This window comes from Pavona decussata, unplaced genomic scaffold (assembly GCF_977016875.1).
Source record: "Pavona decussata unplaced genomic scaffold, jaPavDecu1.1 SCAFFOLD_114, whole genome shotgun sequence".
Lineage (NCBI taxonomy): Eukaryota > Metazoa > Cnidaria > Anthozoa > Scleractinia > Agariciidae > Pavona > Pavona decussata.
Window position 1 is genome coordinate 5,509,347 of NW_028145528.1, and position 14,578 is coordinate 5,523,924.

At 38.6% G+C, this 14,578-nt stretch overlaps 1 protein-coding gene across 1 annotated transcript; it reads right to left on the bottom strand.

Moving 5' to 3' along the window:
* Positions 1-4,627: 4,627 nt before the first annotated feature.
* On the bottom strand, positions 4,628-14,322 carry LOC146470417 (tachykinin-like peptides receptor 99D). The gene is made up of 2 exons (XM_085121992.1): positions 14,051-14,322; positions 4,628-6,803 (listed from the first exon to the last, which is right to left on the bottom strand). The coding sequence occupies exon 2, from the start codon at positions 6,784-6,786 to the stop codon at positions 5,680-5,682; it is 1,107 nt and encodes a 368-aa protein (XP_084978118.1). The 5' UTR covers positions 6,787-6,803; positions 14,051-14,322; the 3' UTR covers positions 4,628-5,679.
* Positions 14,323-14,578: the final 256 nt, after the last annotated feature.

The window sequence follows — 14,578 nt, forward strand, 5'->3', positions numbered from 1 at the left end:
ACGACGCCTTTGATGCTTGAAAAACTATTTTTAATTCTTTAATTTTTAACAGTTTAACTAATTTAAAGGAAAGGAATAGGAAATATCTTGATAATACCTGTCAGAGGTCTTGATCTTGAGATGAAAAAATATATCTTTTCATATGCTTGTCTTAGTTATTTCTTATCTGCCTACTTTATCTTGAAAAAGGCCGAAACCCTAAGTATTTTTAAAACTCTCTTGCCAAAATTAAAATTTAAAGCTTTAAAGCTCTTTTTTTGTTGTATTAATTTTTCCAACAGACTGTGAGGACTGCCTGGAGCTAAATCGCATGTCTTTTTCCGGTTTCATAAAATATGATAACAACCAAATATGATTGACAGTTTACAGCCGCCGTTGACGTTTCTGTTTAGTAAATTACATCAAAACAAAAGGACATTACAGCTTTGATTATGACAACAACGTCAAAGCAGACTATCGAAGTGCCTCTATTTAAGGTATAGAATTAGGCCTCACTTCCTCTCAAAGAATAAAATAACAGTTTCCATGTCCTTGCACTCTAATAAAGATCATAACAGGCACGTTCTCCTCCTCGGCAGAAATAGCATCGAGATGAGAAGGGGAATACATATGGCGTGTTGTAACAGGCATGTTTATGGAAATATTTAGACATAGAAACTGTAGTTTGATCGGCCCTTTAACGAAAGTCTCAAATAGGAGAACTTTTTTCCGGTTTCAAGATCATCAAAATTCACGATACTATATCGGTGGAATATTTCTTTGCTGACTGCAGCGTAACACACCAATGGTCCCAAAAATCCTCGAATAAAGCTTACATTTGGGCACCGGACTAAGTCTTTAACTCTAATATCAAAATTCTAATCTGTGATTATGAATAGCGTCACTTTCTTCCCAACCAAACGACTCGACCAAAAACAACATCAAGCAGTGGTTCTCGAGCAGGTTGCGTAAAGTGTGTCGTCATGACTACGTCTTTGTACTGTGGCGACGATATAGCAACTTCGTTTCCACGAACATCTTTTACATAGAAATTGAAGATAATCGCGAGAATGTAAGCTATTTTACATAGGATTAGAAAACGTGGCTTGAAATGCATTTCGTAAGAGATGGTTATGAAATGGAATTTATTATTTAAAAACTCAATAAGTTCAGTTATTTTAGTTGTGTGAATTAACAACATGTTATCGTCATTTTGATCTTGTGATTCAAGGTCTAGGTTATCCTATACAATGCTTTCTAATTTGAAGTGTTGTTATCTAGTTTATTGAATATTTTGCTCTTTTAAAAATAGTTCAAGAAATAGGGGTGCTTGGCAATTCTTGCTGACCTTGGCTTGGAACATCGTGAAAATTCTAGTTCTTATTTTGCCGTATTTAAACTGTAGTTCTTTCCTAGTTTTTCATTGGATACATTTTATTTGAGTGTGTGGTTGCGTAGGATTGTTTGGATTTTGTTAGTTCTGTATTAAACGAAATTTTGAAAGTTCCCACGGTCGGTTAACCCAAACATGTCTACAAATCAGTGCATTTAATCACGAACACTCGAGCTTGTGATAGCTTGATAGCTGAGTTGTCAGTGGAGTTTTTAGTTGAGTAATTCAGTTGTGAACAGTTGAGTTTGTTAAGAGGTGCAGTCGAAGAAGAGCACTTGTTGCCACTGGCAGTTTTATTAGCAAGCCAAAGTAAAGAACACACGAAAATGTAATTCAGCGTCTTGGTACCTGGTACCTTGGTACCGGGTGCTCAACAAAAGCTAGGGGAAAGTTGTAACTTTGACCGACATAAGTTTAAAACATTTTAAGTGAGACTTTGGATATTACCAATTATCTGCGCTAGCGAGCTAGCGATAGCGTGTCTATAGTGCCCGGTGCTGGACTTCGGAACATTACTAATGGAATCACCAAGGACACAACACCTGATCCGGACCTCAAGATCCTTACTTAAATAGTGAAATGATTTATGACCTAAGAGGGCACCATTCCACTCTAAATCAAACAAGGACCATAGGTTACTAAAAAAATACTGCATAATAACCAAAGCTAATGTCTGAGCCAAGTTGTAGGAAAAGATTGCAGACAAGAGAGTAACTGACAGCTGAGGATGAACAGCCAAGGCAAGTTGGAGGACCCATGCAGACACAAAGGTGCTACAACCTGAAACAAGAAGGATTTATCTATCACATGGATGGCTGACTTCAAGATAAGATCAGCATTTTGCTCTTAGGCTTTTTGATTTGGGGGATGCCTATCATCGCGTCCGCACCCATGCCTTAGTAGATACGATTGTGAAACTAGAAATCTCCACGGTGCTGGTGCGACGGATTCTACCAATGCTGGACACAAGACGCTGTAGGATTAGAGATTTGGCAGCTATTGTAGTTCTGGTCTTCCACAAGGATAATCTTCCAGCTGTGTACTTTTCAACATTTACACAGCCAACACTGGACACAAATTGAGTCTTCCAATTCATTCTCACGGGTAGGTGACAATCATCAGTTGAAAAAGTGGATCTCTTGCTGCTGACGTGGAAAACTTGCAGGTTGCTGTCGATAAGCTCGAAGCATAGAAATAAAAACGGGTAAACCCAGTCTGTTGGATACTCGTCTCTCTTAACCATCTAGACAGGCCCCTTTTTGAACTGACCTATGAAGACAAGCTCATTCAACAGGAAACAAAAGTAACTTACCTAGATTTGGTCATAAACTGTACCAACAGTCGGGTGAAGCACTTGGAAAACACTGGTCATCACCAAGGCTAAGGCAGCTTTAGGGCTAAGGAGATTGGCTGCAGGATAGACTAGCAGCGAAACAACTTTGTCAAATTGGTCAGAGCTAGCACTACAGCGTTACGTAGACTTGAATATGGCTTGCACGTTTTCTCTCTCATTTCCAAGAGATAGTATGCCAAGGTGAACAAGACACTGAATCCGGCGTAACGATTAGTATCTGGAGCCACAGCGAAAACTTTTGATTACGTTGTCCAGTTTTGTTTCGGCTTCTATAGCATGGAAGTGGTGTATGCTAGAAAAATGACTAAGGAATGTGTTAAAGGAGTGACAGTAGCAACTCACCTCTTACAAAAAGATTTGGCACAGGGGAGAGCAAGAACATTAAACCTAATATAATAAGAAAATAGAGATGAGGCTAGAATTGTAAAATAATAACCCCCTAAATCTGTTATTACCTTAAGATAAAGGTCGGCACACACGACGGGATCAGTCGCAGGGATTTGTTTCAGGGACTAGTCCGCTTTTGCTGTAGGGTTTACACGATGGGATGATTCGCGGGGACAAGTCCCTTGAAGGGTTTACCCGCGAGGACCTGTTACACATCGAAATAACAAAATTTTGGGCGCTTTCACTGAAATTCAGGGAAGCGTAGAGACGAAAAAGGACCTGTCCTAAACAATGAAACCGAATTTACAAAATTAACCGGAAAACATCGAAATACACGTACACGTCAATAAAACAGCACATTGTCGATCTATAAAATTAGTCAGTTATTTACAATTTCGAAAACGCGTTTTGTTTTCTTCTAGAGTTCAGTATACTACTGATCAAGAACCGAAAAATAGTAGCTGTTCAAACAAGACCTTTGAATACAAACAACTTCAAGATTTATTCTCCAGGCCGTGTCGAATAAAATTTTAACCTCAAAAATCGGCTGCCATCTTGAAAAGAAATTCGTAAGCGGTTATGGGACCTAACATACTGATCAGCGATTGGTTTATTTCAATGGGCCCAGGGACTTGTCCCACAAACAGTTCACACGCAGGGAAGAAATCGCCGAGAGACAAGTTTTACCATATGTAGCGAACCATTGTATCAGCAAATTAGAGTGCTACAACGAATTCTTTCCCATGCTTGAAGATTTTTTAAAAACTTCTTGAGTTCGGTAGCTTTAACTTTACAGGTAGAATACAACTTTGACTAATTTAACATCGAATCAGTACAGAGCATATTTAATTTTGATATTCTGAACTACAGACAGAAGAGAAAACACAACAGTGTTTTATCGCTATATGTGCGCGCTCGCATTCCTACAAGAATCATGCCTATTGGAATCTTTGTTTAGAGACTGTTATGGTACATACATTTTTTTAAACTGAAGGTATTCACGTCTTCATCAACTCTTCGTAGAATAATTATCTTAAAAGTTGTTAACTTACCATTTTCAATGCCAGTCGAACCGAGTACCAAACTAATGTTATCTGCGGCAGTCGAATAATTTACAAACTAAGAAAAAACTTTGTGACCTTCTCCAACATCTGCTTTGTTATAACTACGAAACATCAGAGAGAAAAATCAAGCGAGAGAAAGCCATCACTACTTTGAACGACGAAACTGCTGAAAATAAGATAACAGCTCCTCTTCTTCCCAATGTGAATTCAAACAGTGGCGTCACAACGCTTATTAACTCGATCCCAGTGCCCAGACATATGATTGGTACAAATAGTCAGTTTCGGCAGTGAAAAATACATTCTTCTAATTCGTTTCTTTAAAAGCAAATCTCTTTATAAACACCTTTCAACTTATATACTTAGGTAATAGAAAGGCAAATGAAAATTTCGTTTGAAAAGCACTTTAAGACAGTCCAAAACTCCTTACCATACACCAATTGTACAACTGCAACAATTTAAACCAATCCTTTATTTTATCAGTTTACCAGTCTTTCATCCCTTACATATTGACACTTTCCAAAATGCTTTTTCTTTCAGCTATTGGTCATAGATTTGAACGTTTGCTCTTAGGCTCCTAAACGAACTCCAGAGAAGCACTTTACCAAATTGTGAGTGTCATTAACATTACAAAGATGTGCAGCGTTAGTTTTACAATATATGATAAATTATATTGTTACCCTCAAGGCCCACAGGTGCAAATATCAAATACAAGCTGTTTAGTTTAAGAAATAAATGTCTATTAAACACGTTCTGCTTATCTACCTGAAATTACATGAACCCTTTGATGTGTTGATTACAAATTTCATCTGGGTTATAACAGTACAGCCATTTTAAGGCCAATAATTGGAATTAAGTTGATCAAGATTACATGGATCAGCGCCGTATACACAGATCGATTTTGCAAAATGGCATGTCCATTTTCTGTCACGTGATTACACAATGAGTGCGCTTTAGCTTGTCAACTTTATCATTATAATTAGCATACTTTTCCAAACATCTCAAAACTTACTTCATTGGAGCGCTAGCTAAGATGCTGTCTACTGAGTCGAAAAGTTGAATACCACTTTCACTACGATATAAAGTTTGACTTCATTCAATTTTAAATTCTGAAATATACAAATTGAGCGACTTTCCTGTCAATCATCGGATAAATAGCTGAGCCAATCAGATTGCTGCACTCGTGCAAAATTGCAATAAGCAATTCTAATAAACATCTACTCAACGCTTTCTATTTTTTTAAAGAAAAATAACCTACGTGTATCAGATGAACAACTTACCGTGTTTGGTTAGGCTATCAAAACACGGCTTCTAATCAATCAGATTTAAAAAACCGCTGACTGACAGTTTTCTACAACGAATTAAAGAAACAGCTTTTAAGCAATCTCAGCACAATTTAATGTTCTCTCCTAACAACTACTATCGACTGTTCAAAAGAAAACGATCTGCCTTGAAGACATGGAAATTCTGGAAAAATAGCCATAACGTGCAATGATACACAAACTTTACATAGCATGCATGTCAAAAGTCTCTCCATTTATTGCTGTAGAATTTCCAGATCTAAGAGGACAAGTATCAACATAACTGAACGAAGTTGGCAAGGCCTCGGAACGCAGCCTCGGTTGGTTTGGTTTGCAGATAGTACGAAATATGCTTTTTGTTTCAACTCTCAATTTTTCACTGAAGGCAATGAATAACCAGGGATGAATCGCGGCATTTGCATGGGCAAGCCAATAGAACAGCCATGTGATAATGGTGGGAATGGCGTCGTAAGCATCGCTGTAAAATTCCGACATTATGTGACTGATGTGAACAGGAAGCCAGCAAACTGCAAACACAATCACAACTGTAATCATCATTTTGATGACTGTCCGATGTTTTTTCGATTTCTTGGCGTAAGCTCGCTCGTTGACATCTGCTGAAGGTTTGTGGATCCACAAGAAGCGGGCGATCAGGGAATACAAGACTGCCATGATGATAAGTGGGACTGCGTAGGTAACGATAACTCTGACAACCATTTCCGCTTTGTAGAGGGCTGTAGATGTGTCCCAATCCTCGTGCCATTCGTGGTCACAGATAGCTTGCCCATCATCTGTTTCCTCTGTCTTGTATTTGTACAGTTGACCACAGCTTATCACCCCAGCGCAGAGCCAAACGGCAATAATACAACGCACCTTTGACTTAGCTGAGAGCGGCTTCCCCCGGAAACGGACAATGGCGAGATATCGGTCCACGGCAATGACTGTGAGCGTCCAGATGGCAACGCAAATGGAGACGACCAAGAAAAATGGAAGGAGTTTGCATAGAATTGTTCCTCCTACGCCTGAGAACCAGCAATCTCCACACACATAGTATGGCAATGAAAAGGCGGAAGCTGTTAGAACAACAACGAGATCAGCAGCAGCCATGTTGACCAAAAGCCAGTTGAACGGTTTTTTGCGAATCTCAGTTCGTGTGCGGACAATATGAATGACAAGTGAATTGCCCACCAAGGAGAAGAGGACTATGATCACGTAGGCAATGATCATAACAGTGTTATTGACATCACTGAACTCCTCGTCGTTCTCCTCTTCGTTATCGTTGATGTATGGTTCATCAGTAATCTCGTCCATCGCCGCTTGTGTTGTCCCTACGAAAATGTTATAAAGTGGAATTTCATTTTTTTAATTACTTAGTGAGCTGAGGTATTTTAGTTGGATGACTTGAGAACTTATGACCGTCATGTTGATCTTATGGTCCAAGGGTGTCCTGAATAGATGGTTTATTGAAAATACATATGCAGCCCGAGGGCTGAATTGTGTTGGCATTTTAAAAGTAATTAACTTTTAACAATGAAGTATTTACAGTAAAACAATATGTCAAATATAATATTACAGTAGATGAAATAAATCAAATAAAGGAATATGTTTTAAATGATGAATTAAAAAAAAAGCTACTTTAAAATTACTGAGCTCATTAAAAGAGTGTTCTCGAAACACGTGAGTTAACAAATGACTGCATACGACTGACGTACTTAATTAATTAAATATGAATAACTACAAATGTCCTAACACGTTTAACTACATGGTTTCACTATAAGCAACAGTCCTAGGGATGTCTAGTTTTCTTAGTGGCGCCCGCTGTATGGTGCTCAAGCGCAAATGATTGATAATGCCCTTTTCTGGACGTGTTCCAATTCGCAATTCAAATACATAGGCAGCGCATAGTGAAAAACAGGTACTGCATAAGTTAAGATAGATATAATACATGTGGTATAAAATAGAACCAGGTCCTGGCAAGGTAGCTTTGCCCTTTTCAGCGGTTCAAGAAAATACAAACGCTTAGACGCTTTCTCACTGGCTATTTCACTAACGTACCATCGATAGGTTATTTGATATCGTTACATCAAGCTGTTTCGCGCTTCGGACACATTGCAGCTCCTTCGCATTTACAACAGTAGGTTGAAACTCTGGTTGATTCTTGGAAAATAAGATTCTCAGTTCCTTATACATCTGTCACTATTTAGTTTTACTCTATTGTTAGAGGACCACTGAGATACTCGATCAGCTATAAGTTGTGCCTCGCTTTCTTTGCCTTTGGCGACTACCTCAGAAGTTGTTGTGTCGTCAACATCCTTCCATAACGGTGCATTTAAGCCGTGACAAATTTCTAAAACATTTATTAAGACAAGAAACAGCTGCGGTCCCAGTTTTTTCCCCAGGGGAACACCTGAGGGGACCGTGCCCCACTCAACAAGTTTGATTCTCTGGGAATTGAACAGTTAGACAGAAAATCAATAATCCTATTAACTATGCCATTTGGTATTTCTAAGTTAAAATAGCTTATTTAGAGCATTTTGTGGTCTATCAAATCAAATGCTTTCCGAAATAACATAAGAAACAACAATATTGCGTAAGGAACAACATTAGAAATTTTCTAAAAGAAAGCATTGTAGCATCCTTAAGACTCACAAGACAATTGCTGACTGTCTTAGCATTCAATATCTGTTGGATGTGAGCTAAGCCACAAAACAAGGGAGGTACGTGTCAGCTCTAGGAGCGCAATACCTCAATTGTTGAGGCCACAAAGCATGAGAGCTGAAAACAATAGCTTTGTAAATACGTGGACCTATTCTTGGAACGGTTAGACAGAAAATCAACTAGACGCATAACTGCGTGTACTCGGGCTTCTCCGCATGGAAATGAACTTGGTATGTCACGTTAGCGTCCCCATTTGCCTAACAACACAGACAATAAAACTGTTAAACAAACGGTTTTCTTTCGATGTTGTTGTGCCTTTTTTTAAGCATGCAATCTAGAGGATTTGGGTGTATTTGAACGAAGATATCATAGACAATGTCCTTAAGCTTTTTGCTTCTTCTTTGCGCTGTTTACATATCCTCACATGAGAATAATTACAATAAACATACTTCGCATAGCGAGATCTCATGTCTTTTCCCACCTTTGTTGTCACAATTGAATCGTTGTATAGAATTCCGGTTAACTAAATAGCTTTGTCCAAGATATCACAATTATCAAATGTCGAAATAACAGCGGTCTCTGCATAGCCATCTACATACAACATCAAGCGCTTGCCTACTACCTGCTACTACATAAGCGATTACAATAATTGTAGAGATCATGATAAAAACAAAGTAAGATAAACTCAATAAAATGAATAGACACTCGTCATGTTTAGTGTGGGTCTACCATGGATTTAGCGTAATTTCAAGCCTGCAATCCGTAAGACAGATGGCTTCGCTTCACTGAAGCTTTGTAAACAGATCATGTGCTCCGCTGACCTCTTTTAACCTTGCGCACGCGCAGAAGACGTCAGAGGGCGATTTGCGACTGGAGAATAAACTCGTGCCCATTTTAAACCTCGGGCTTTCCTATGGAAGCCCGAGTAATAAGCCAATTGTTAATTTGGTATCAAGAGGGATTTTGTGGTCCATCAAATCGAATGCTTTCCAAATTAATTTGGTATCAAGAGGGATTTTGTGGTCCATCAAATCGAATGCTTTCCAAAACCACATAAGGAATAACAACTTAACCTAAGAAATAGAATTAGGCACTTGCCAAAAGAAATCACTGTAACATCCTTGTGACTCACAAGACAGTTACCGACCGTCTTAGCTTTAAATACGGGTTGGATGTGAACGTAATACCTGTTGAGGCCACAAAACAAGGGAGCTGAAAACAACTGCCAGAAGCCATAGCTCTTGAAGCTAAGAGATAACAATGAACCATAAGACATAGACTCTCGTATGGGTGATAAACAAACTTCCCACAATCCTACTGCAGATAGATGGCACAGCGTGAAAAAGATAGATAGATAATAGATTGATAACGTGAAAATCAAGAGAAAAGAACTTTACGATTAAGACTACGTCTTTACAGATAACATTTATTTAGTGTTACCTGAAATCTGCAGTAAATTTGAGCCGGTAAGCCCAAACAAATGCCACAGAGCTAGCGTACACAACGGCCTAAAGCAACTAATTCAAACGGCTCCAAAGGATAAGATAAATTTAAGTACATTCCTTCATGATCAAGATCAAAAGGTCCACACCATTCAGCAGAGCGATCCTACACATTTTGATCAAAAAGAAAACAAATACTCTCAGAAATATACCCATGAGAGCACTATCCTGAGGTCTAAGGTACATTTAGCGAACAACGGGAGTTATGTTTGGCCTGTCACCTTTTTCAAATACCGAAAAGTGTAATTATTTCCATCTGTTCCCTTAGCCCAACTATGAACCATGTGCAATTAAATCCTGCGACTTGGGAACTGTACCATACTTATTCGGATCGAAAACCTTGAGAACTTGGTAGTGGTATTGGTATTGCCGGACACAACACTGTCCTCATGGTCAGCAACTGTTGATAAGGAAGCCATTAACGAGTTAGGCCTGAAATCCTTCCGTAAGGTCTTCCACTGTCTCCCTCTTGGGTGATGCCAATGATCAACATCAAAAGGTTAACACCATCCAGCAGAGCGACCTTACACATTTTGATCAAAAAGGGAAAACCTCTCATTATCAGAGACGTGCTCGTGACAGCACTATCCTAAGGTCTAAGGTACATTTTGCGACCAGCGGGAGTCGTGTTCGGCCCGTCACCTTTTTCACTTGCAAATACCGAAAAGTATAATTATTTACATCTGTTCCCTTAGCCCAACTGTGAACCATATGCAATAAAAGCTTGGTACTCGGGAACTGCCCCATACTGATTCGGATAGAAAACCTCGAGAACAACGGGATTGGTATTGACGGACACAGCACAGTCCTCATGATCAGCAACATTTGATAAGCAAGCCATTAACTAACGCCTTTGGGTTTTCCTCCTTTATGTGCTGTGCTTTGGTTGCATGTTTTCCTGTCACGGCTCATAGCGTTCCTGTAAAAATTGAACAGCGATGATTTGGTGCTGTGCCTGTGGAAAGCTTTTTGCCTTTTTTTGAACTTTATGATTACAAATGCTGGGTCATCCACGGGGCTTCAGGTGTATGAACGCGAACCCTTTAACAGGCATGAGTACTGAGGTCAAGACCCATGTATATTATTACTTCATGAAGTACGTTCAACAGATCTTCGTAGCTTTCTAGAGAGGAAAATAGCCTGAACCAATCCATAACGCTCAAATACCCTGCCAATTCAGCTTTAAGACTGGTCCGTCTATCACGCTTTAGTATATGTTTCATGGAGCACTAGTTGACATCCCTCATCGTTGCATCCGCTGTAATAGCGTTATGATCTGAGAGACCGAAGGATGGAAGGGAACATGGATCTTCACAATACTCGTGCATGTAGGTCAGCACCAAATCAAGGACTGCGTCCTTTCTAGTTAACTTTTTCACAAGTTGTTTAAGACGGAAATGCTTTTACCAAGTGATTTGACGTCCGGCTAAGTGACTAAAATCGGCTGCCACAGTTAGCGCGAGTTCGCGTACAGTAAAACTCCACGTGTAAGAACCTCGTGGTTTAAGAATCTGCTGGCAGAATTTGCCATTTTAATACCCAAAATATAAGAACCTGTCTAGCTAAGCCAGATCAAGCAGGTTTTTCTATATGGGTAACACTTAAATTGTGATAAAAATTTTAACCAAGGAGTTTGACTTTGAGATTGCAAATTTATATTACAAGAAAATACCAACTGTAATTACAAATAAAAGTATTAATTTCTACAGCAAAAACGGGTTTATATAAAGTACAGTTGTGAATAAATATTGTATCTTTAAGAACCAAGTTTATTTATTTTTTCTGGTGATGAACTACATCTCCTTCACAGAAATTAAGAACCTAATTAAGAACCTACTTACCCTAAATTGCCAATAACTACCCCAAAATACAAGAACCTATTTTGCCATACTTCAAAATGTAGATTCTTACATGCGGGTTTTTACTCTACATGTATATCCTCTATATTATACAAATGTTTTGTAGTTTCTTAAGTGATCTTATCTAGTTGATTGAATTTTTTGGTGTCTTAACCGGATAGCTCTAGAAACAGACATGCCTAGCAGTTCTTGCTGACCTTCGCTTGGACCACCGTGAAAATTCCAGTTCTCAGTTTGTTGTCTCATTCCAAGTTTTTCACAGATACCTGTCATTTGAATGAGTGGTCGCGCAGGTTTATTTGGAGGAAGCTGCAGTGCTACGTCGGTGGGGAGTAGAAACGAATGTTTATCAACAGACTAAAGGAAAAGTGACCACCTTAAAGAGATTCGAGTGGCCAATTCACATTTAGTCATCAACTCTGTTGAGAAACAAAACATAGGTCGGTTTGGGTTTTCTTAGTTGAGTAGTTAACCGAATTTTCACGGTCAGTTTTTCGCCGTCAGTTAACATGTCTACAAATCTGGAGCCAGTTGTCTAAAGCCCGATTAAGCTAATCCTGGGTTAACGTGAACTTTGATTCGAGTTTAACTACTAATCAATAAAGATTTTTCAAAAAGATTTTTGATCCTCAATTTTGACTAAGATTTTTCTTTACCAGTAGCTTAAAAATTAGCCTTTAAAACTTTTTTAACGAGCGAGATAAAAACCTCGGTTAATTTTTAAGTTGCGGATTAGCATTAATCGGTTTTCGAACAACCGGGGCTAGAGTATTTAATTGCAAATATCCGAGCTTATAGTCAGTCAGTTGTCAGACGAGTTGATAGTTAAGTTGTCAGTCGAGTTGCCAGTTGAGTACATTTGGAGTTTGTATAATGCAATAGCGGTAGAAGAGCAGATGTAATTAGTAGTTTATCAAGTCAAGTAAAGAAATTTCGAAAGCGTAATTTAGTCTCCCTACTTCCTTGCTTTTGCCAAGCGAGTGTTCAACAAAAGTAATAAACTTATGAAAGCATTGTCTTGCAGCTCATCGTGCTTGTAGCATGTTGATAAACGTGGCGGGGTGCTATAGAATGTTGTAATTACTTTTTTAAGATGTAGATTCGTTACAAGATTACAAAGTCACCAGGAAAATTTTAATAAGTTGAAATTATGTTGCGAGAATAAATGCAGCGGCTGGATCAGGACATTTGCCACAATATTATTTTTACGACTTAAGTGTAAATTGTTTACCGATAGGATTAGAGTTGTGGGTCGCTTCTTCGACTTAAGATCTCACTGAAACACAGGCAAGGATAAACTGGGAAAGGTGTTCAGAGCTCTGAGAGATGACGCCATGATGCTTTGATCTGGATTTCAGATGTCAAGCAAAGTGATGAATAAATTTAGAACCGTCTTAGAATACACTTCCGCAATCACTGTTCACAATACGAACATTACAGTACAAACACTAGGCAGTAAATGTGGAATAAGCCGTAGAGTTTTTAACAACTAGAGTAAATTCTCAGACACAGGCAGGCTCGATTTCTGCAAACCCCTCGGGTAGTGGACTCATTTTCTTGGACAGCGGCTGGTATCGCAACTTCTACCCAGCTAATCATGAAACGTGACATGTGCGTAAACAAAATCCCGGATATGAACAAGCTCTACATGTGATGGACATGTACTAAGAAAATCAGATAAGCAACTTCTCAAACAGAGCAGAACACTGCACTGCAAGGTAACTGGGATAAAGCATTACAAAGAATGTTGGCCGCCTGATTATGCCGGTTATATCGAGCGGGAAGCCGCCCTTGAAGAAAGCAATCTGCAATGACCTTTGAAATACAGCTATTTCAACTAATGTTGTCCGGAAAGTCTATGCGACAAGGCGCCAAGATGATATTGCAATTTAAAATTAGTTATAAACTCGGGTATGGCTCACCCCTACGGTAAATAAATCACAGATGCAAATAGTTATAATGTATACAGTGTAGTTTCAGTGTCGTATGTAAAATATGAAAAAAAAAAAAGATAAAAATAATTTATCTCACTTCTGAATCGAAAATAGAACAACGCTGAAAGCACGCAATATTTAACTTAAAGTTTTACACTTTACAGTTATAACTAAAAAGAAAATGCTTTAGTTGTCTCAAACACCTCAATTAAAACTTTTCAGTTTTTTCTTAGAAATTAATGATGCTTAATGATCAGATGGAGTGGACAGCTTTACAGAGTAACTACGACCGCATATATTTTAACCTCAGAACACCTTAATAATTCCAGGACGTTGGAAGTCGCTTATCTTACAAATAGTAAGTCAGATGTACTGATTTACCAAGCTTGTTAGAGTTTTATAGGGTAAAAGTTTTCTTTAAAATTTATTGTTACCATAAACGACGGGAAGAAAAGAGTCAATTCCTAGCTCCCCCAATTCAAAGATTATCCCATTGCTGCCCCAATGAATATGCAAAAACGTACAAAATTGGTTTTCTGGTAAGTTCGGATGCTCCTTTTTTGTTGCCATCATGATTTACCTAATTTAAAAGGGAAATAACCGGAATTGCCTGTATACGTACCTGATATTTCCACCGAACCTTATTCCCTCGATCCTAAAGATCTAATGCCGCGTGACGTGCTGAAGACAACACAGAGTTTTATCTCTATACAAAGCTCGATACCGGCCGGTTCCCTTTATCTAATACTGAAATTTGCTGTCAAGGTCCTTTCAATCTATGTGCAACAAAAATATTTCCGTTTTCTTCCCGCCTTTGTTCTCAATTGCTGAAGACCTCGATCACTATTTCTGTATCTAGCAGCCTCGCTTCGCCTTAACAATATATTTGATTTTCTTTATCTAGGCATTTTTTAAGTCGAGATGCTTTTATTGTCCGCTTATTTTGACTGACATTTCTAACTGATAAAGCAATTTTGGAAAACCACCAAGCGTAAATGATATCCATTTAAATTTACAAAACGTCAATCACTAATGACAGTTGTTCACGGATGACCACATAAATAAATCGGGGGTCGTTTGTCGAACTGAACTTCCTGGGCCCAAAAGTCTTTTGTCAAATGCAATTTGCATGGATTGTTGGTTATTTTAC

Bases quoted from the DNA above. Each gene is read 5' to 3' on its own strand.
- LOC146470417 (XM_085121992.1), bottom strand. From the start codon at position 6,786: ATGGACGAGATTACTGATGAACCATACATCAACGATAACGAAGAGGAG.